At 33.6% G+C, this 24222-nt stretch overlaps 1 protein-coding gene across 2 annotated transcripts in view; it reads left to right on the forward strand.

The window, feature by feature from the left end:
• The window catches only part of LRBA (LPS responsive beige-like anchor protein), a 560879-nt gene that overhangs the window by 212073 nt on the left and 324584 nt on the right, over positions 1-24222 (forward strand). For both annotated transcript variants that reach the window (XM_019722880.2, XM_019722903.2), the window contains exon 37: positions 21289-21455. In XM_019722880.2, coding sequence (XP_019578439.2) covers positions 21289-21455 — 167 coding nt within the window. The remainder of the gene's footprint in view (positions 1-21288; positions 21456-24222) is intronic.

Below are 24222 nucleotides of genomic sequence, written 5' to 3' on the forward strand. Positions count from 1 at the left end.
TGTAGAATTTAAACTTATGCCTTATGATTATAACTAATGCATAAGTATTGTCAAAAGTTTATAATGTAGCTGTAGAAGTCAAACAGTTCTTTCATTATTTTTTTCTTTTATTAATGCCTTTATTTAAAAAAATGAAACTGTGGATTTTTAAAGAAATGATGACTAAAATTTAGACAGAAAATAAGGAGAGATTGTATACTACAGTTCATTCAGAAAGATATAAAACAAAATATTTTGGATGTTCGAAACCTTAATTACTACCTGCCTATGCTCAGCTTCGTATTAGTCGTAGAAATAGTCATTCTTCCAGCCTTCCGGACTTTAAAACTGATAGTCACAACCAAAGACAAACTAGATAAATTGTATTTGTCAAAATTAACAGTGTTTGGGATTCAAAAGGCATTATGAAGAAAGAGAAAAAATCCACAGAATGGAAGAGGATAATTGCAATCTTACATCTGATACGGGCCTAGTATCTAGAATATATAAGAACTTTTACAACTCAACAGTAAAGAGTTGAGTTGTAAAAGTTCCTTTTCCCAGGATGCCTCATACTCTTCCTTTCCATCCTGGACCTAGTAGAAGACTCCCATAAAGAATGGTTTCGAGAAGAAGGGCTGTTCTGCCATTAATGAGGGAGTGACCAGAGAAGACAATGTCAGCATTCACAAGCACATTCATAGAGTGGACTTAAGGAAGCGTGGCCCTCAGAGATCCATGAAATTGCCATGAAGGAGACAGGAGTTCCTAGTGTGTACATTGACACCAGGCTTAACAAAGCAGTCTGGGCCAGTGGACTAAGGAATGTCCCAGAGCATATCAGTGTCCGGAAGATGTAAAAGGATGAAAAACCACCGAAGTAGGCCTATACATTGGTCACCTACGTATCTGTCATCACTTTCAGAAATATACAGGCAGTGTGGCTGAGAACTGACTGCTGATGTCAAATAGTTATAAAACTGCAAAAAAAGAAAGAGATATAACACAATTTAAAAATAGGCAGAGGATTTGAATAGATATTTTTCTTAGGCCTATATACATATACCCAAGAAATACTTGAAAAGATGCTCAACATCATTATTCATTAAGGAAATTCCAATCAAATGCACAATGAGATACCACTTCACACTCACTAGAAGGATTAAAATAAAAAAGCAAGCTAAAAAACGAGTTGGTGGGGATGTAATGAAATTAGTACCCTCATATGCTAATGGTAGGAATGTAAAGTGGTGCAGCCACTTTGGAAAATAGTTTGGCAGTTCCTCAAATGGTTAAATGGATTTATCAGGTGACCCTATAATTCTACTCTTAGGTTTATACCCAAGAGAATTGAAACCATATGTCCACACAAAACCTTGTACATGAATGTTTATAGCAGCATTATTCATAGTATTCAGCTGATGAGTGGATAAACAAAATGTGGGGTTATCCATACAATGCAATATTATTCATCCACATGTGTATATATACAGGTATAATATATGTATTTATGTTTACATATATTACATATGTGTATATTTAAATTCTAAGAGTTGAAATCAAAAGTTGTAGGGTAAATAAAATACTTGTGTCCGAGATCTATAATGCAGACACAAAACTTCCTGTACTCAAACTTCCCGATATCAAAATTACTACAGAAGTATAAGAATCATGCTACTGGCACAGTTAAAGACATATACCAAAGAAATTGAATTGAGAGTCCAGAAATAAATCTATATATCTGAGGCCAACTGATTTTTGACAGCAGTGACAAGACATTTCAATAGGGAAAGAACAGTCTCTTCAACAAATAGTGCTGGGACAACTGGATACCCATGTGCAAAAGAGTAAAGTTGACCCCTACCTCATACTATACAAATATTAGCTTGAAATGGGTCAAATGGACCTAATATAAGAGCTTAACCATAAACTCTCAGAAGAAAATATAGTGGTAAATCTTCATGATCTCAAATGTGGAAATGGATTCCTGGATATGACACCAAAAGCACAAGCAACAAAAGAAAACTAGATAACTGGATGTCATCAAAATTAAAAACTGCATTCTCAGACATTATCAAGAAAGTAAAAAAATAACCTACAGAATGGGAGAAACTGTTCGCAAACTTTGTTTCATAAGGGTCCATTCATATCCAGAATATGTTAAAAATTATTTTAACTCAACAAAAAACAACCCAAATGAAAAACAGCAAAGAACTGAAGTAGACTTTTCTCCAAAGAAAATGTGCAAATGGCCAACATACACATGCAAATATGCCCAGCAGCTTTAGTCCTTAGGGAAACGCAAATGAAAACCACAGTGTGATACCCCTCCACCTGCACTTGGATGGCTAAAATAAAAATGATAGGTAGTAACAAAGTTGGTGGGGATATAGAGATGTTGGAAACCTCTGTTAGTGGAATGTAAAATGATATGGCTTCTTTGGAAACAGCTGAGCAGTTCCTGAAAAATGGGAAAGAATTACCATATGACCTAGTGGTTCACCCCTTGTTACATACCCAAAGGAATTGAAAATAGTTACGTGAAACAAGCACACCTGCATGCACGTGTGGTTTATTTTAACTTGTCAGGGTGAAGGGATGCCTAGATAGCTGGTAAAATGTTATTTCAGGATGTGTCTATGAGTGGGTCTCCAGAAGAGATTGACATTTGAATAGGCAGACTGAGTAAAGAAGATCCACCCTCATCAGTGAAAGTGGGCATCATGCAATTTAATCATGAGGGCCTGAGCTAACACAGAAAGGTGGATGAAGGGCGAATTCACTCTCTCTGCTTGAGCTGACGCATCCATCCTTTCCTGCTCTTGGACGTTGGTGCTGCTGGTTCTCAGGTTTTTGGAATCACACCTGGGCTTACATCATAGGACTCCCAATTCTAGGACTGAATTACACCACTGGCTGTCCTCGTTCTCCAGCTTTCAGATTGAGGGCACAGCAGATTGAGGGTCAGGAAGTCCCACATTACACTGTGAATCCATCTCTTTAATAAATCGATATATCTTACCGTTTCTGTTCCTCTGGATAATCCTGACTAACACAGTGCATGTTTGCAGCAGACTATTTACAATAGCCAAAAAGTACAAACAGCCCAAATGTTCATCAGTGGATGAGTAGATAAAGTGGTATATGTACACAGTGGAATATTATGCAGCCATAAAAAGGAATAAAGTGCTGATACAGGGGCTACAATAGACAAATCTCAAGACTTTATGCAGCTGAAAGAAGTCAGACACAAAAAACATATAAATCATTTACATAAATATCCAGAATAGATAAATCTACTGAGATAGACTGCAGGGTGGTGGTTGTCATTGGCTGGGGAACGGGGAATGCGGAGAAACTGCTTAATGGGTGAAGGATTGACTTTGGATTGACCGAAATGTTTTGGAACTAAGTAGATGTGGTGTTTGCATAACATCATTAATGTACTGAATGCCACTGAATTGTGCCCTTTAATATGGCTAAATTTATGTGAATTTCACCTTAAAAATTATTTTTAAAAAATCTTTGAGTGTGTGGAGGTTTTGAATATATTGAGTATTGCAAAAGACTTAAAATAGTTTGTTTTAACTGAGCTGGTAGATATGAGTGTTGTAATCCTCTTGGATTAGGAAATTAGGAGAAGAGAAAATTGAGAATAGTTTGGAACATGTTGAGTTCTGGCTTTGTGGTACTTTAGATAGACATACCTGGTAGCAATTTGGAAATATAGATTTAGTGCCTAGGTTAGATACATCTTGATAATGAAAGTTGTATTTGGCTTTATTTTTAGCTGGTAGATAATAGTAGTTGAAATGTCACTCTGTTTGAGCCACAGGTAGAATACAGAGGTTAAGAATAGTACCATGATGTCTTAACAATGGAGTGTTACTGAATTCTTTGCCACGTACTCAAACTATTCCATTTACCATTCCATTTATGCTCTTAAACTTTATTAGCTGTTTAGTAACTCCTCGTCATCATACTAAGTTTCTGGAAAGCTTGAATTTCCATACCCCAGATAAATTATTTCATTCATACTCCCCTCTCCACCAAATTAAATCACCCCTTACCCATAATGTCAGCTGAAGCCCTTAACTGATATTTATTGCAAAAGTAGATCTCATCAGAGTGGAAGGAATGCTGAATTTGTCTATCACCAAACTAATCAATGTATATATTGGTCTGGTTTTTTTCCTCCCATTAGAGAGCCCCACCTCCTCAGTAGCCCATCTGATGGGCTGTGTTTTAGAGCCCTTCCCCACGCTCACTTCTGAAGACTTTGCTTTTTCACTTATGTCTTCTTTTTTGTGAATCAGTCTTCCATTTCTAGTGGGAAAGCACAGGGACGTGTTATACTATCTTTCATCTTTGAGTGAACTAAAACTCAGGACTTTCTCTTCATTCCACTCTCCTGCCTCCTATTTTTCTGTCAGTCTAGTAATCAAGTTTTAAATTAGTTTTCAGCATTATCTTTCTTTCCTCTAAGCTTCCTCCTGGCATTTTGGCTTCATGGGAATCAGGCTTCTAACACCACTGCCACTTTCCCTTGAAACTTCCTGAGATTACCAGTTGCCTCATTGTAACCACAAGCAGTATTCACCTGTCTTTATTTTCATTTTAATAAAGATTATCTCCATATCTAATGCTATTGACTACTCTCTCCCACTTCTCAATTCCTTTTCTAGTGTCTACATCACATGTCCATAGTGCCTGGCACCTTGCCTTACACATAGTAGGTGCTTAGTAAATAAAGTGTTCAATTAATGAATGCTAATTACAGCCTACACATTTGTTTTTGTTGTTGTTGTTGTTCTGATTAAAAGTGGGAATGCCGGTTCTCTATGGAAATGTAAAGGATTAAATTAAGTGAGAAAGGCCAAGTCAGAATCTTCATTCCATAAATTTAAATTAAAGCTTTTCAGAGGAAAGGTATTATATTCATTAACATTTGAATTTGGATTAGTTTATCTTCTGAATAAACGATATTAAGAAACAGAGGATTTCTGATTGCCCTTTATTTTTAGTTAGGCTTTCCCCCCCCTTCATTTCTGTAATAAATTAGTGGTTTAGCATGTAGATAGGAAATACATTTTCTTGTAAGAACTATTATTTAAGTTATTTGTAGGTACTTTTTTTGAAAATAAATTTATAGTATTTTCTGAAATACATTTTACTAAGAATTGTTCAAGGTTGAAATAGTTGAAATAGAATTTGTGAGATCATAATAAGTAGCATCTAATTAATGGTATTTTTTTCCTTGACCTCAAACTATTAGATATAACTATGTAAACAAATTGGTACTTCAGTTAATTTACCAATTTGCTGTACATCGATACTATTTTCTTTATGTTTCAAAATAATTAAGTGTTTTTATTTAAGTCATGGCAACCATTTCATCTGACTTTATAACGTAACTGCCGGTCATATATTTGTCTCATGATTTCTTCTATCAAAGCATGAAGAAGTGAATTATTGAAAAGATAAAAATAAATTTGTTTGCTTTCTGTCAGGGTTCATATCCACAGCCAACCTTGATAGAAGACCAGAATGATTTAGACAAGTTTGCTTTGGAGATTCATAACATATGCTTGCTGGACAGAATTGAGTTATCTCTGCTCTGGAGAGTAAGTTATTGTAGCAGGAGCTGACAGAGATGAAGATAACTGAGGGAAATTCAATTACCTTTTAGTGTTTTCTTTCTAATAGGATTCTTAATGTGAAAAAGATCCTGAGATGATGCGCCTCTGTTACTTGTGAGATCTGCCTTGATACCTGTTTCCATAATACCATGAACTTTGAGTTCCAGGCCTTCATTAAGTATGAAATAGGCAGCTTACTGTTAAGAGTAGTTTTCATTGAAAGGTCTTATTTTTAATTGATGTCATTGGATATCTTTATAATCATTGACTACCCTCTATGTGGTTCTTTAACAGAGTATATATTATTTTGTATGAAGTTATTTAATTTGTTGGGAGGTTTTTGTTGTTTTCCTCCCTCTTGGGTGATCTCTCTGGGAATATATTGTAGCTTCTCAGTGTTGATATATTTCTTTAATTATCATATACTGAAGCTGGGTAACCGTGTTTAAATGCTGTTAGAATTCCAAGCTTCTGTTTTTACTTTGCTTTTGCATTCTGCTAGACTTTTTGTTCCAATGATGTATTTATCACTTTCTTTTACTTTTCAGTGCCTTGCAGCCTGGCTTCTCTCCTTTCCTTTTTAAGCTTGACAATATAATTTTTTCAATTGTATCTTTTCTCTCATTGTGATTTTCTTTCCCTTAGATAAAAATGATGTGAATCAGTCATAAAAGTGATAAAATACTAGTATAGGTCACCAAAGGAGTATTTCAGTCCTTTTTAATGTCCAAATATTATAGTTTGAGTGCCTAGTCAGTGACACCACTGATTACTATGGCGCAGTTTAGCTCTGACTTTCCCATCACATGACCTTGTACACTACTCTTGGCCCTGTCATTTATTAGTTATGTGAGCTAAGACACCCTTGTGTCTTCCATGCTGTTGAGTCTACTCTGACTACTGGTGACCCTATGAGTGAGTGATGTCCACAGTGTCCTCAACAGCCAGGCTCAGGTCCTATAGACTCATGATGAGGACTTCTTTCATTGGCTCAACCCATTTCATTCGGTCTGCTGCTTTTCCAGCTGCCTTCTGTTTTCACCCGCATTATCCATTTTCCGTAGGGCTCTCTGCCAAAACCATATTTCCAATGAAGCAGTTTTTCCCCATCAGCCTTCTTCACTGTTCTACTTTTGCATCCATACATAGGAATTGGGAATATGAGTGTATGCGTGATCTTAGCCTTGGTCTGTAAGGACACATCTTTGTTCTGGATGATCTTTCCTAATTGTTCCATTGCTGCTCTTCTGAGTTTCGTTGTTCTCTTGATTTCTTGGGTGCATTCTCCATTTGGATTGATGACTGAACCAACGTAAGCACAATCTATAACAATTTAAATGTCTTCATTGTCTATGTTAAAGTTGTATATTTCTTCTGTAGTTGTGAGTTTTGCTTTCTTCATGATCAAATGCAGTCCTTTGGCACTTGCTTTCACTTTCATTAGAAGTTGTTTCAAATCATTGCTGCTTTCTGCCAGTAAGATGGTGTCATCTGCCTGTCTTAAGTTATTGATATTTCTTCTAGCAATTTTCACTTCTTCCTCTTAGTCTATCCCCGTGTCTGACACCTTTGCCTTTAGGAAACCATTCTGTCCCTCCATTTTTTTTTTTATTTGATAGTGGCTTCTTGTCCACAATATGGGTTACAAACCAAGACAATCAAGTGCTAAGGCACATCCATTTCTTTCAGAGCAACCAATAGCTTTTCATGATCAATGCAGTCAAAGACTTTACTGTAGTCTGTAAAACATAGGTTAACCTTCTTCTAAAATTTTTGAAACACTCCCGTATCCAACGAATGTTTGCAATTAGATCTTAAGTGTGCCTTCCTTTTCTTTCTTCCACCCCGCCGCCTCTTTCTTTTCTAAATCCAGCGTGAAGATCTAGCTTTGCTCCATGTAAGATAGAATCTTTGTTTCATCACTTGAGCATCCCTTTACTTGCCATTCCCTTCCACTGTTTCATCTTACAATCAGGATAGATAATGAGCCTATCTACAATAATGTTATGAAAAGTAAATGGGATTTGATAAATATAAAGTACCTGTTACTTTTGACTCCATATTAAGTTCAATAATGCTGCTATTACTGTTTCTATAAAATGGAGAACATTCATTTTTCTATTCTAAGTTATCTCTGATAATATCTGAAGAATGCGTATATGTCCCACAGTTCATCTGGGACTCTCACCTCTGCCGTAGGGGCTTGATCCAGACTACTGCTGCGTCAAGAGCTCAGGAGGCTACTTCTTACTATCATATTAGGTTGGCGCAAACGTAATTGCAGTGTAAAAGGTTAAATAATTGCAAAAACCACAATTACTTTTGCACTACCATAATATAAGTGGCTTTTCTGGCAATGGTAGAAGGCATCACAATACAGAAAAGGAAAATAAAACTCAGTACTAGATATTGCATCTCCTAGAATTCATAGGTCATGGTTCTGCATAGGAGAGTTTTGCTTAACCCTTTCTTGACCCCCTTCTCTCTAGCCCTTGTCCCTTTGCCATATTGCAGGGGCTAGTTAGCTCCTCCACGTAAAGATCTTCTCATAATTCTTTATAAATTATAGTCCAGGCCCACCTGCCTCCAGTCTTAGGAAAGAATATTATTTCTTCCTCAGTGCAACGTTCACCTTTTTTTTCTGCCTCAGGTTGACTGACAATGGGACTATCACATTCTCTAAGGGAAATTCCTACCCCAGTTTACCATATGTGTTCTGGTATATGTTTGACACGTGGACAATGTAATAAAAATACTTCTCAGTGTATTCCCAAAGTCTGGTGTATTCAGTCTGGAGTGCACTGTTTTTAGAGATTCTTCTAGGATGTGTTTTACTTTGTCTGACTTTCTATTTTAGCTTCTTGATAATGAACAGATTAAACGCTGGGCTCACAGCATTTTCTGGGTAACTTTTGAACAGACCCTATACATACCTGTACGTGTACACACGTAAAAGAATAATCATTTTTGGAGTATTACAAAACTAAAGGAGCTGTCATTATTGGGACACTTTTAAATGGGCTAATATTTCTGCCTTTGTTTGAAAATTCTTAAGTGATTCTTCTCTAGCTTCAAATAACAGCTATATAAGTGAGAACTCCATTAATGGTGGGCAAGTAGGTAAAAGCAAAGGGACTATACCATAGGTAAAATTGAATTCATTCATACCTGTGAGCAGTGCTGATCAAATTATATACAAACTGAAAAACAGCTTTTCTTCATTATCTTTTCAGTATATTCTAATATAAGATATATATTCTTCATAGAAAACTGGATCTCTTAATGCTGTTGAAAAATCTCTTCCAGGAAAAGTTCAGAATATATTCCTCATAGATATACCAAGCCTCTGTTTAAGCTTTCAATTTATATGTGATAGTTATTGTTAACAGTTGACCAAATCATGTGTTAGTATAAATGTTGCCTTTTCTTAATGAATTTTAAAATAAAGATAGATAAGAAACTAAGGTAATTTAAAATTTTCATAGTGTATTTCATGTAACATTTATTTATTAGAATTTGTTCATAGGAAATTGGAATATTGTTCCTGTTATTTATGGTTTATTAGTACAAGGTAAAGGTCTGAATATAAGATCAAATATTTTATCATAGAAAGCAAGATGGCAGTATTTCAGTTAATAAAAATAGTTTCTTCTATTTACTTATTATACTAGTGTTACTTAAGTTGACTCAGCTGCTTGTTACTAATTTTCAGAGATAACTACAGAAATTGAGTATATATTTAGAAATTTTTATGGCTTGAATGTCTAACAATGTCAGATTATTTCAGAAAGTGTTTTCAACATATTGCAAAAAATAAAACCAAAAACTGGTTTTCATTACAGATAGTTTAAGAAGCAGTACCTAAAAGCTAGTTGATACTCAGATGTATTTTTTTGAATTTGTGTTAGCAACACATTTGAATAACAAATAAGTTATAGCAATATAACAATATTCAGCTAAGCAATATAAATATAGTTCACTATTTATGTTAAATTATTTATATAAACCATTAGGAGTAATTTTTATGACAGAAATGGATAAAAATATTAGGCATCCAAGGAAAATATAAAGAAGCATATAACAGGATATTTAAAAATAGAGCTCTGCTAATTACATGTCTTACTGTGTTATTATCTTTCCTTTTAAAAAGGGTATTTATTTAAGCTTGTTCTTTTAGGTTTTTTTTTTCCTTTTTATTGTGCTATATTTTATTATTTTTTATCTTTAAACGAGCCCTTTGTTCTTGGTGAACAGTTACGTAGTCTTTAATTCCTCTGTGAAACTCCCCGATTCTGAGTAGTTCTTTCCTTCGCATTCCTCCCAAATATACCATATATACCTCTCTTGGCAGTTAGCTCATATTGCAATTATTGTTATTCCCCTGTCTCTCAGCTCCACTGAATGGTGGAAGAAGGGGACTGTTTGCTGTGTAGTTTGTTAACTTCATGACTTAAGTTTTCAATAAATGTTAGGTGTTACTACTATATGCCTGGCAACTTTCTAATTATTTCATGACTATTCTCATTTGATACTTCTGAAGAGCATGTTACATTATGCACTTTTTTTATTTCAGGAAACTGAGGCACAGGGGGCTTAGATAACTTGCCTAAGTATGAATGTGTCAGAGCCAAGATTTAAACTCAAATTGTCTGCTTCTAGAGTCTGTCTCTTAACCACGGTGTTAATTATGGTTTTCATAAGAATGAAGTAATCACTTTTTTGTCTTTCTGGTTTTCATGCTTGTTCTTGAACTTTTTATTTGAAATTTAATCATAAGACTTATTCTTATGTGGTAGTATATGTATTTAACCATATTTGCCTAATACAAGTAGAAGACTCTAATTTTTTTGTCCTTAAAAAATAATCTATTGGTTAAGGAGATTTGTTTAGTTAAAAGACAACAGGATTTGGTTAAGATCACCTAGCTCTTGTGCAGATAAGCAAAAAAATTAAAGCTCAAGAAATAAAAGGTTCCTGAGTTTTCTTTCTCTGTATGTGTGTGTTTGTGTGTAATTATATAATATTATGTTAAGCTATATTATTGTTTCATATTATGATTTTTAAAAATATAATTATTTGGGTTTAACCCTATTGTTGTTTAAGTTTCATGTTAATTTTATTGGTTACAGATACTAACCACATTTTACTTTATTTACCAAACTTACGTATGCTGCACCACAGGCATTGTTGAAGAAATCAGCTTTTGGTATTTACCTAAGACTTGTGTGATTTTTTTTTTAAATTTATTTTTTAAATTTATTGGGGTGACAATTGTTAGTAAAATTACATAGATTTCAGGTGTACAATTCTGTATTACATCATCTATAAATCCCATTGTGTGTTCACCACCCAGTCAGTTCTCCTTCCATCACCATATATTTGATCCCCCTTACCTTCATCTCCCACCCCCCACCCCCCTTACTTGTGTGATTTTTATAGTTAATAAGTAACTGTAACGAAGAACAAAAACCTAATACTATCTGTGGATTTTACACACAAGTGGAAACTATAGCCTTCTTAGTGTTTTCTCTCTTTTACAAATACGTAAAAGCATTTTAAAACCAGTTTTTTTATTATCAAAAGTCTAAAGTAAAACATTAGAACATATATTAATCTCTAAATTATTTTAAAATATTGTTTGAAGGCTTTATGGAGTTTGTGGAGATAAGAACCCAACACATTGTATCCAGTCCATTAAAACAATAAGAAATGAAAGAGATACTTTGATAAGTGTTTCTGCCTGTTTTAACCTTGAGTGCTATTATCAGGGGTATGATGCTATATCTGTTTCATTGGCTTAGGCTTTTTCATGCTGAGAGAAATCAATACTTTGAGTCGTTGGATGACAGAGGAATCACTTCAGAATTAAAGGTGGCTGTCACACATTGTCATTGGTTGACTTTCGTTTGCTGTTGAGGTTTTTAAGCTTTCATTTTTCTAAGTCTGTTTTTCAGGAGTCTGTGAGATTTCTGTGGATAACATTTTTTTTTTTCTTTTCTGATTCGACTTTCAATCTTTGTTGAAGGGATCAAGTGCAAGACCTCCGAAAGTGAAATATTGAAAAGTTCCTTAATTTGCTGTCCCTTAGGTGATTTCCCTTTTAAATGGTTTCCAATGAGACAAGTAATTTATAGTGTGATTTTGAGACAACTTGCGAAGTAATGTAGTATACTTCAAAATGTTTTTATTATACAGTATGTTTAGTTAACTTAAAATATAATATTCTGTTTGCAGTCATGAAAAAGAAGGAAAGTAGAACTATATGTTTTGACATCCAGTGATGTGTGTGTAGTTTGGTTCCATTTACTGTACATGGGAACTGTATCTTCCTGTTGCCAGTGACTCTCCCTGTAGAAAACTACTGGCCAAACTTGAAGGAAGTAGAAGAGAGAACTTTCTTTTTATTTTATATAAGTAATTACTTTCTAATCTATTATTTTTTTTAAAGTATATGTTTCTTTAAAAAAAAAAGTTTAAAACGCAAAACTTGTAAAACCAATATACTTCAGTTGCTTAATTATTATACGTTAAATGTCATGAAATAAGGAGAACGGCGTATTAATATTTTTAAGAGTTTAGCTTTAAAAATTTTTATTGGAATTTATTTTTGTTTCACAATAATGTGCAAATTTAATGGAAATTTGCATACTAATCTCTTTCTTATAAAATACTGAAACTTTAGAAACAGTGTGCATTTAATATTATTAATGGACGTTCCACTGTTTATATTTAAAGAAAACGGTTGTGAGAAGCCCTCTAAATATGCCAATCCAATCAAAATCCTTTTTTGCTCCATTAAGCTAAATACTGTTCTGATTTTTAAAAAATATTTAAGTTTGTTTCTTTAGCATTGTAATTTCTTTACCAAATTTTGAACTCCACATAACTGAGATCAGAAAATAATGTGTTTTGATTTGGTATTTTGAGTTTAACATGTTTGTGCGATTCATTTAGTTTGTTACATTTCCTGTTTTATTTTAAATGCTGTATAGTATTCCATTACGTGAGTAGACCATTTTTCATAATCTCTTCTACTATTGTAGAATAGTGTTTCTACTATCGTAGAATTAGGTGTTTTCTAGTTTTTACCTATTATGGCTAATGCTGCTTTGACTCTTTACAAGTCTTTCGGTGTACCTGCTCAAGCATTTCTGTAGGCTGAACTTAATTCTTAATTCTTTTAAAGTTTCATGGTTTCAATTTCAGTAGATATTTCCACACAGTTTTTGCAGAAGTGTGTACAGCTCCCAACATCAGTTTATAGCTGTTCCCATTAATCCACGTTCTCATCAACAATTCATCTGTGATTTTTGTTTTGGCATCCTAGGAGTTGTGTAGTGGTATCTCATGGTGTTTCTGTTTTAGATTTTATTTTCTTATGAAGCCATACATCCTTTCTTCTGCTTGTTATATATTATCTATTTTTTACTTTTGTTCAGTACCTGTTTGTCTTTTATCCAGTTTTTTATTGGTTATTTGTTTTTTCTTATTTTTTTGTAGAGTGTGTTTACCTATTTGGTATATGAGCTTTTTTTCCCATGAGTATTTTGACTACATTTTTTTTTCTGTCAGTACCTTGCCTATGCATTTTTTTAAAAAGACTTCTTAAACCTGATTGAGATATAGTTTATATATAATAAGATACACCCATTTTAAGTATACAATTTAGAGTTTTGTCAGGTATCTACACCTGTGTAACTGTTATAATCAATATATAGAAAATTTCTATCTCAGAGAATTTCCTTATGCTTCATTGTGGTCAGTTCCTCCACATATAGGCGTACATACATCCAAACCTAGGCAACTGCTCATCTGGTTTCTGTTATTAGAGATAGTTTTGCATGATACATAATTGGATACATAATTTCATAGGTATTCTAATGTCTGGATTCTTTGGTTTAGCATAAAGTTTTTGATATTTATCCACATTATTCCATGTATCACTCATTTCTTTTTATTACTGGGTGGTAGTACTTTGTTTATCCATTCATCTGTAGGTGGATACTGGGTATTTCCAGTGTTTGGCTCTTAGGACTACAAGCTTAATGGGTATTTCCATATAATTTTGTGTGAATATGTTCTTATTCATTTTGAAAAAAATATCCAGGAGTGGAATTGCTAGGTGTTGGTGTAAGTACATATTGAAGCTTACAAGAAGCTGCCAAATGATTTTCTAAAGTAGTTGTAGATTTTACACTCCTACTAGGTAGGTATGACAGTTCCATTTGCTCCACATCCTTGCCAATATTTGGTATTGTTGGTCTTTTTAATTACAGCCCTTCTAGAAGATATAGTGATAACTTATCATGGTTTTTATTTCAATTCTCCTACTGACTAAGCATCTTCTCAGGTACTTATTAGTCATTTGTATATCCTCTGTGAAGTGTCTGTTCAAATCTTTGCCCATTATTTTAAATTGTTTTTTCTTACTGAGTTATAAGAGCTCTTTGTACATCCAGTAAGGAAATAGTTTTTTGGTTACATGCATGGTGATTTTTTTTTCCAATTTGTGGCTTACCTTTTCATTTTCTAAATGGTATCTTTTAAAGAGCAGATTTTATAAATTTTGATTGTTTAATTTATCAATTTTTTTATGGTTATGTTTTTCTTTTATGTATCTCTGGATGGTTTCCAGTCAAGCATTCTCTGCCCAAGGTCATCAGATTTTCTGTTGTTTTCGTCTATGCTATTATAGTGTTAACGTTTATATGTATCTAGGTCTTTGATTCACTTTGAATTAAACCTTTTGTATATGGTATGAGGCAAAAGACAAGCTTATTTCTCTTTTTTGCACAGTGGGCAGCTAAGTGTTTCAGCACTAGTTTTTGAAAAGATAGTTCTCCTTCATTTAATAAACCTAAGACTCTTGATTTCTAACTCTACAGTGTGATTCAAAGAAATTAAAATCCCACAATTTTGTGTTTTTTGGAAAAATTGTTTTGCTATTCTTTTTTTGTTCATATACATTTTATAATTGGCTTGTCAATATTCATAAAAATCCTAGTAACATTATAATTATGATTGTGTTAAATGACCAGTTGATTATTGCCAGTATATAGAAATACAAATTAATTCTTGGTAATTTCTTATATCCAAGAAACTTGTCAAACTCATAAGTTCTGGTAGTTTTCTTTCCCTTAGAACTCGTGGGATTATTACATACATGAACATATTTAAAAATGAAGATTCTGTTACACTCCTTTCTGTCCATACTGTCGTTTTGTTTCTTATTTTTGCCTCATTGAGCTGGTTAGGACCTCTGTTTACAGTACTGAATGGAATTCATAAGAAAGGACATACTTGTTTTATCTCCAAGTTAACTTCAATGGTTTTCATAGTTACCCTTTCTAAGGTTTTGGAAGTCTCTTTATATTCTGAATTTGTGGAGTTTTGTTTTGTTTTGTTCTGTCCCTTATCATGAAAGGGTTGTAAATTTTGTGAAATGCTTAAAAAAAAAAAAAGTCTGTTGACAAACAAATGAAGAAACAAAAACTCATAGACACAGACAATAGTTTAGTTACCAGAGGGTAAGGTGGAAGGGGGTGGTAGATGAGGGTAAAATGGATCAAATATATGGTGATGGAAGGAGAGCTGACTCTGGGTGGTGAGCACAATACGATGTGTTGATGATGCATTGCAGAGTTGTGCACCTGGAATCTATGTAACTTTGCTGACAAGTGTCACCCCCATTAACTTTAATTAAAAAAAAAAATCCCTTTGAGGGTGATAAATTTTTCTCCTTTTTTCCCCCTGTTATATGGTGAGTTATACTGATTGATATTCAAATTTAAATTAAACTAACCTTGCATTCCATGGATAAATTCTATTATGATTTATAATCCATTTTTTACAAAGCTGAATGCTAGTATTTCGTTAGGGATTTTTGTGTTTATTTATACAAATTATGTTGTTTTTTAGTTTTCCATTCCTGTAATATAAAATTAGTTGCAATGTATTCCTTAGCCTCTATTATCTGAATGAGTTTAAAATCTGTATTATTTTTTCCTTAAATATTTAGTATTTTCTATTATAACATTTAAAGTTATAAGTTTTCCTTTAAATGCTGCTTTAATCCCCACAATTTTTTTTCTAATTTTCTTTGTGATTTCATCTTTGATCCATAAGTTACTTGGATAGGAATTACTTAATTTCCAATTATTTTGAAACTTTTCAGAAATTATTTTTTTCACTCTGTATGTCAGCCAAAGAGTCAAAAGGGCTTCTAGATGTCTATGTCTCTTTCTCTATGTAACTGCCTCTTCTCTAGTACTTTGTCCTTCAAACTCCCATATTTCCTTCTCAATAGATAATTTTAACCTTGTTTTACATGCAAAAAAATATAGGAGCCATATCTTCTGATCCTTGGAAACGTCTTGAGGATATTTGGGGGGTTGCATATAATCTGAGTGTATCTGGCATATAGGATGCATAGAAAGGATGTTGAAGGATAAACTACCACATTATAGGATCATAGACCACAAGTTCTAGCTTGTGAAATTTGGTCTTAATTGTTCAACATGTTAGACAATCATGTACATTTTTGAGGATCTGGTATATAACTATAACTGTACTATATACCAAAGTAAATTCTTCTAGAAGTGATTCTGTGACTGTTCATAGAGGACAATTAGAAGATCATGTCAAGAGCTGAATTGTGAACTAATAAATACCTGTATTAGGGCAGTGATGAGAGTGTTTAAAAGTTTTTTGCTTAAATGGAGTGGTGGGGTATTAAGTGAAGGAAATTGAAAAGTCACAGATGTCAGAAACAGAAAAGCTTGCCCTTTCTAGTATATTAACATGCTTGGAATAAAGATGGTAGGTTCAGTTTTGTACATTTTTGTTGTCGTCGTTGTTTTACTTGCATGCTTTTATTCTTAATTGATTTAGAAATGAGATCACTACATTGAAAAACTTACAGTAAGAAAAGTTCAAATCCCAGTAAGTAGTCCAAGGAAACCTAATTCTGGTTGTCTTGCTGTTGCCTTTACTTGTAAGATAACTATCCTCATCGGTTCTAGTAATAGCAAATACAAGCAAATGAGGGTTGTTTCTTATCACAAAACAAGATGTCTGGAGACCGCCCTGGGGCTTTCACAACATATCCCTGGTGTTAGTGCATCTCAGGCGCCTTCTGTCCACTGGCTCTACTGTCTTGGACATGTGCTTTGTCTTGTTCTCACAAGATGGCTGCTCCCATTCTGGGCATTGTCTTACATTCTCTTTTGGTGATACCAGGAGGCATCCTTGTGGCTCCGCTTATCTCGGAAAAGCAGTCACTGACCTCTTCTTTGTGTGGGATAGCCTGGCGAAACAGTTCCTAGATTTCCCTGCAAGTAGTTTCTTCCCCACCCTGGCTTAGGACCATTAGGAATTCTTTCTGTATCTCTCCAATCAGTTTTGTCCATTTTTAACTTTAGGTTCTCATTGGATGGTTAGAGGTTACCCTATAGACAGACACGTGGGCTCAGAGTTTAGGAAAATAGCTGGGGCAGATATGAAGAATTTGAAAACTAGATTTAAATTGATGATAGTGGATGCAGTGGGAATGGATAATATTGCCCATAAAATTTGACAAAGGCTTGAGAATATGTCAGCATTTCATAATGGGGATTAATAAAGGAAAAAGGCTCACCACCAAGAAGGGTGATTAAAGAGATGACAGGTGGATACTAGAGGAATGTGCTTAATTTTAAGTTTACTCCTCTCTGAGCTTTCATGCAAAACAGAAATAGTAAAGTTAGGTAGAGTCATAGCATTGGCAAGGAAAGACTAAATGTGATATTTTCTTTATTCTTCATTTATATTTAATGAGCCAGAATAGTCACTTGAATTATAAATAGCCAGTCAAAATTGTTTTTCTCTTGGGTTATTTCTTTATTTTTTTCCCTGCAAATAAGTGAATTTCTTTTAAGAAGTAGGTTTATTTATCTTATTTTCATTTATTAATACTGTGGTAATAAATCTGAAATTTCTTTAGCAATAATCAATTACATTTGAATTGTTAGTTCCTAAGATGCCTATTTCATTTCTTCTTAGATTCAGATATTTTTGTGGTCATTGTTGTGATGGCATATTACCTAGTTTATATGCTGCTTGAAATAGGAAAACAGAAAAGTTGATGCAAAGTAAAATTGAATTAAAGTATTAGACCTGACCCTTGGTTTTATAGGTGTATGGTACATTTTAGTAGGGTTTCTTAAAATACCCCCATTCAATCTTTAAACACAAACACACATATCCAAATATATAACCCACCTATAAGGAACATGGATTTTATTTAAAAGCAAATATCCCTGATATGTACTGGACTTCGAATGATTGTCGTACATAGACTATATTATTGGTTTTTAATAAGACTGTGTTCAAATTGCATTTTAAAGATATTTTTAAAAATAGATACAAGTTCATTATATCTTTACAAAACATTTTTGTTTGGTTTCCTTTTATCATGTTTTAAGGTCAGATGTGACTCTAATGTTCCACAATGAGACAGAGATTGATAATCGGGAAAGAATAGCCCTTTAATGTGATTTATATCTATAGATTTTATGTCAGATATGAAAAGTTGCTGTTTAAATTGTAAAGGAGGATCCATTAAAGAACACTTTCAACTATTTTGCTATTTAGCTTGCCTTGGATTCTTTAGAATTACGCCTTTTTAAGCTAACTTTAATACTTTACCAAATGTTTACAAAATGTAATTTGATAATGTTAAAGTATTCTAATATTAATAAAATATAAAGTAATAGGCTATTAAATAATGCATATTTTTATAATTTTATTACTCTTTAATATGAACGTATATGGTATTTTGGCGGGAGTATAGAAACCAATTATTTTCTAATTTCCATCAATTATTGTAATTTTCTATTATCAGTTGAGGTTAGAAAAGGGTAGATTATGCACACATTAGGGGATGTGGAAGGTGTAAAAATGCCACAAATGTCTTTCATTTTGTCCTGCTGGTTTCGGTGCATGGTTGGGTTGGTTAGATATGAAGTAACCTATAAAGTACGGCCTAGTTCTTTAATGAATCTCTGAAAATATCACATAACAGTTGACATTTTTGTTCCATAGTATAATTGACTGGGTATCTTCACGTAGACTACTGTCCCTTTAAGTATTTCTTAATCATATTTTCCTTTTTTTGCTCAATTCATATTTTTGAAAAACTGAACTATACTGTAGTATATTTGGCTCAGTCTTGCCTTTAATGTGTTATAAATTAATCCAGTTTCTAACATGATTTATTTTCTCAACATCAATGTTTAGGAAAAAATAATTTTCCTTTGTCAGTATATAAAAACTAACCTCTCAACAGTTGCCCAAAATCTTCTAATTGTCCAATTTTAAAGCCATTATAATCCTCTCATTTTGCAGATGAAGTCAGTGATACATAAAGAGATAAAGTGAGTCAGTTGCCCAGGTCTCCCAGGAGACATTCCCAAGGATAGTACTTTAATCAGACTTTTGTTTTGCTTCCTAATCTTGTATTTATTCATATACATATGTAAGATATATTCATATACCCAGTACTGTGATTTTTAGTGGTTTTTATCAGTCTTCATTATGCATTCTAGACTATCTTCTTAATTGTTTTCTTGTATTATGTAGTGCTTCTCCCTTACATGAAATCAACCCATGTTTTTCTGCCTTGCCTCGGCTTTGAGGTTATCTTTTTTCCCATCCAGGAATAACGTATCTCCTCAAAATCTTTAATTTTTTGTCTTCCTTCGTAGCATTTTGTATATTACGTTCTGTACACCTTTCTGTTAAAAATCATTTTTAGCTTCAGTGATTTAATGTCAATGATATACTTTTATTACCACTTCACCTCCCAAACTAGAGAGAAATGGGGATTCTCCAGGGCAAAGGCTATCAAGATCATTCAACCTTTGAACTCTATAGCCAAGTGTTTTGCACAAAGAGATATTTGATTTCTTATGCGTATCAGTTTGGTTGCTTTTGGTGTTAGAGACACAAAACCTATTTCACACTGGCATGTAATGAATCAATATGAGTGTATAGGTTCTTACAAAAAGTCTGAGAAAAAACAACGAAAAACAAGTCACAGAAAGTCTAAAGGTAGGCTGGTCTTTGATGCAGCAGTTGATGATTCCATTTTGAACACGCTCTGTATTTCTATAATTATCACGGGTCTGATCCCTTGGGGTTTTGGCTTCATCCTCAGGCTAGCTTCCCTCAGAGTACGCAGAGAGCTTTCAACACTGTTGGAATTACAGATTTCCTCTTTTATACCCTAAGAGGAAGGAAGGAACTATCCAACAAAAATCCTGACCTTTTCTCTTAATGCACCGATTAGATCAAGTGTTCTCCCTGAGCCAGTTCATCAATATGGGTGTAATTTTACTCATTGGTTGAGGAAAATTAGGTCCCTCTGTTGTTGCTGGGGCAGTGCTGGGGGTGGTGTGTGACAACAATGTATCTAAACTGGTATACAGTAGGAAAGGCAGGCAGGCACACTGTTTATCACATATACAAACTAGTCATATTTTTTCCAATATCAAATGTTTGTGAACTTATTGTAAATTGTGTGTATGTGTGTGTATGTCAGCTTGTATCTGGATGTTAAGGGAGTAGAGCCCAATAGACCCTAGGAATAGATTTAAGAATCAAGTTTACGTTAATCTTAGTTTTCCTATTTTATGCAATTAGCTAACTAGGTGGTATAGCATCATAAACTTGACACAAGTATCTGAATTTCGAAAGAAAAGAAACACCTTAGAAACCAGGGATTGTATTATCTGATTATTGCTAAAGAATCCTAAAATTTTTGGCAAAATTCATGATATCTAAGACACTACTTTTCAAACTTTAACGTATACATCACGTGGGGATCTTATTAAAATCCACATTGTGATTTAGTAGGGGTGGAGTGGGACCTGTAATTCTGCACCTTTTAATAAGTTTCTAGGTGATTCCACTGCTCCATTTTGCATAGCTAGGTTTTAAAAGCCCCACACTGTTTTTATTATTTTTCTGAAGGTGCTGAAAATTCAACTCAGTTTTCTATTGCACACCACCATAGTCTCCTTTCTTGATCTCTGCAGTGACCTTATACTTGGTCTCCCTCCTTGAATTGTCTTACCCACTACAATCCATTCTCTAAATGGCATCTATAGTGATCATTTTAATATATAATCAGTTGCATCACTCCATTGCTTAAAACCTTCAATTGGTATCACAGTGCATTAGAATAAAATTTAAACCCCTTAGCACAACTACATAGTACTAAGTTATGAGGCTTCCTGCGTCTCAAAAATCATTTCATACCCTTACTCACTTTGCCTGGAGTGATTTGCAACTGCCCTTCATGCTATTTGTAATATGGGCACTTGAAGCTTCCCTTGACTAGCTCCTTTTGACTATTCAAGTCTCTGCTTAAATAGTAACCACTTTTCAGTGTATCTTATGAACGAATTCATAGAAATAATTTCTTGAGGGATTCTTGTGCTGATACTGTATCAGTGAATTTCAGTCAATTCAGTTAATGAGGGATATAAAAGTAACTTTAAATTTTTGGTTGATTTCAAAAAAATTTGTTTTGGTTGATTCCAATTCACATTAGAGGTTACTTCATCATGCATTTTAAGTTTTTTTTCCATATTTTTATAGTATTAATAGATGTTTCTTTTTTCTATCCAAGTCACTGTGTGCTCAGTATTCTGCTGACAAACGAGAAGATGAGAAGATGTGTGATCATTTGATAAGAGCAGCTAAGTATCGAGACCATGTGACAGCAACTCAACTAATCCAGAAAATTATCAACATTCTAACAGACAAGCATGGAGCCTGGGGAAATTCTGCAGTAAGGTAAAGGGATACTGTAGGATTTGGCCACTGATTTTTTTTTATAGAAGGCCAGGGTTTAGATAAAGGGCTTTGGATATGATCAAGGCCAGGTGAAGAACAGAGTAATTTAATTTTGTATTTTATCATCTACTATGAATTTAAAGCAAAGGGGAAGGAGGAAATCATTATGGGTACAATTATGGATCTTTCTTGCTTCAGTTCCCTCAACTATTTCTAAAAGAATATTTGCTCAAAATTTATTAATTTTGAAATGTTAAGGGAAGTAGTGAATGTAATCTGTTTTATTAGGTATACATATATCTGAATTTATACAAATACAATACATTTTAAGAAACTATTTCTTATTTTACACTTTTGAATTTTTAATACGTAAATTTGAAAACGTAATTTGTGTTTTTTTTGAATTGTGTTGCAAATTCTAAGACTATGATGATGAAAATTGTTAAATGCCTTCTTTAAAATGTTATTCACTATATCTGCTTTCTTAAGATTACCAAATTGAGCATGCTGTTTTTGATTCTAATCTCCAGAAACAGTAATGAAATCACCTTCTAGGACTAAGGAACTTAGTCAAATTGTAAAATCTTTGCTACAGATCTTAGAAATACGTTTTGACTCAGTAATGTTAATCAAAAACATCTATATTTTGCTATTAGAAAGATATATTTTTTAATTCCTCATTTCTGTATAACTTTTGCTAGAAGACAACAAAAAATGAAAATAGTAAGTTGCTTATATAGTATATATAGGAGTTGTTAGTTTTCACTTGTGTTTCAAGCAACTGATGTTTCTAGCAGACATCTAAGTCTAGTTTTAGAAATTTTCCAGTGAATAGAAAATAATTTTAATGTTTAAAGGTGAACTTTAAACTACTTGAGTTGAAAGCCTCTTGTTTCAGGTTTTTTTCTTTTAAACATTAAATTCATAGAGATAACAGTGGTTCATAACATAAGTTTCAGCTATATTCCATTGTGTGCTCACTACCCAAAGTTGTCTCTTTCTGTCAGCATATATTTGACCTCCTCTACTGGCTTCATGCTCCCAACATCTTCCTTCCTGTCTTGTAACCATCATACTGTTGTTTGTGTCTATGAGTTTGTTTGTTTTGTTTGTTGCTTTTTGTTCTATATCCCACATATGAGTGAAATCATATGGTTCGTATCCCTTTCCATCGGACTTAATTTCACTTAGAATGATACTCTCAAGATCCATCCATGTTGTTGCAAATGGCTGAGTAGTACTCCATTGTATATATGTACCACATCTTCTTTACCCAGTCATCAATCGAAGGACACACTTAGGTTGTTACCGTGTTTTGGCTCTTGTGAATAATGCTGCAGTGAAATTACAGGATTTTTTTTTTTTTTTTTTTTTTGAGTACAAATGTATACTGTATTTGTACTCAAAAACTACAGAGTAGGTATATGTCATGATGCTTATTATGAAGAATACTTAAAGTGAATGACGTTTTTGGGTGTATCATTTTTGGTGTTCAGAGGAATGAATGCAGATCAGACTTCAGGGCAAAAGGACTGAAGAAAGGCAGGCACCATGTTTGTTTGTTTTAATTCTATTCCAGTTGATTTCAGCTGCAAGAGTAGTCATGGTAATGAAATGAATTGCTGGGTCAGCGTTCTCTGGTGCCTTATCTTGCAACATGTAAAAGTCCGTGAGTGTCTGGGGCTGGGAAGCTGTATTGAGAGTTTTAGGATTTCAGAATACTTTAATATTACAGATTTGGTGTAGTCATTTTGATGTCAGGTACTGAGTAAATTAGGATATTACTTTGACATAGAGTGCCTGGCACGTATTGGGACCTCAATATGTGTTTTTAAAGTATTTTTTTAACCTAAAAGGAGTATCACAATTGAAAAATTAAAAACCTTTAGGTAACTTGTGACAAATTTTTCACTTACGCTAAGTGTGTCATTTTTAGGAGATCAAAATTATTCCTAGTGATAGCTAGCTATACCTTTGTGTGGCATAGAATACCTGTGCTACCAACATGAAAGCATTGCTTTCCTGAAGGGATTTTGATGTAATAAAGTATCTTGGAGAACTCAATGGACTGTGAACTATATTTATGTAGAAAAATAATTAGTGTTTCTGTAACAGAGTTGTTCACAGGCATCAACTCTCTTCTGCTATATAGCCTGAAACAATTGAAGTAAATCCTGAAATTTTCATATTTCCAAAAGTCCACAGAACAAAAAACATATATTACTTTTTTCCTCCCAAATGAAAATTGCTGTCAAACTGTCAGCTTTTAAATGTTTGCATTTTAAATTAAGAGCAACAACAAAAGGTGTCTCATCTAAAGGAAATTTTATTAGTGAATTGATATTCTTCTCTGTAAATCTCGTAACTTACTTAGATTTTCTTAAAACCAATATTGTAGCAAAGCTCATTGCCTCCATGCTGGTATTTCTTTTGTCATTGTATTTAGTTTTGTGTGACATTCAACTGTTACTTATTTAAAACGCCTGGTTGCTCCCTAATGCCTTTAATACAGTTATCTTAAAAAAGTCCTTTTCAATATTAATTACAATGGAAGTGAATTTGTAGACCTTGGTGCTCCTTTTTAGGTAGCTATGTAAGAATATGTAGTTGATAAAATGGATGCTGGCTCACCATTCTTTGACAGTCGTTAACTATTCTCTGATTTCCCTTGTATGAGGCTTGCATAATCAGCTTGTAAATTATGGACATGGTTGTAATAAATGAGACTAACACAGTGTACTTTGTTCTTCACTTAGCATAATTCTAG

The sequence above is a fragment of the Rhinolophus sinicus genome, linkage group LG07 (assembly GCF_036562045.2).
Source record: "Rhinolophus sinicus isolate RSC01 linkage group LG07, ASM3656204v1, whole genome shotgun sequence".
NCBI lineage: Eukaryota > Metazoa > Chordata > Mammalia > Chiroptera > Rhinolophidae > Rhinolophus > Rhinolophus sinicus.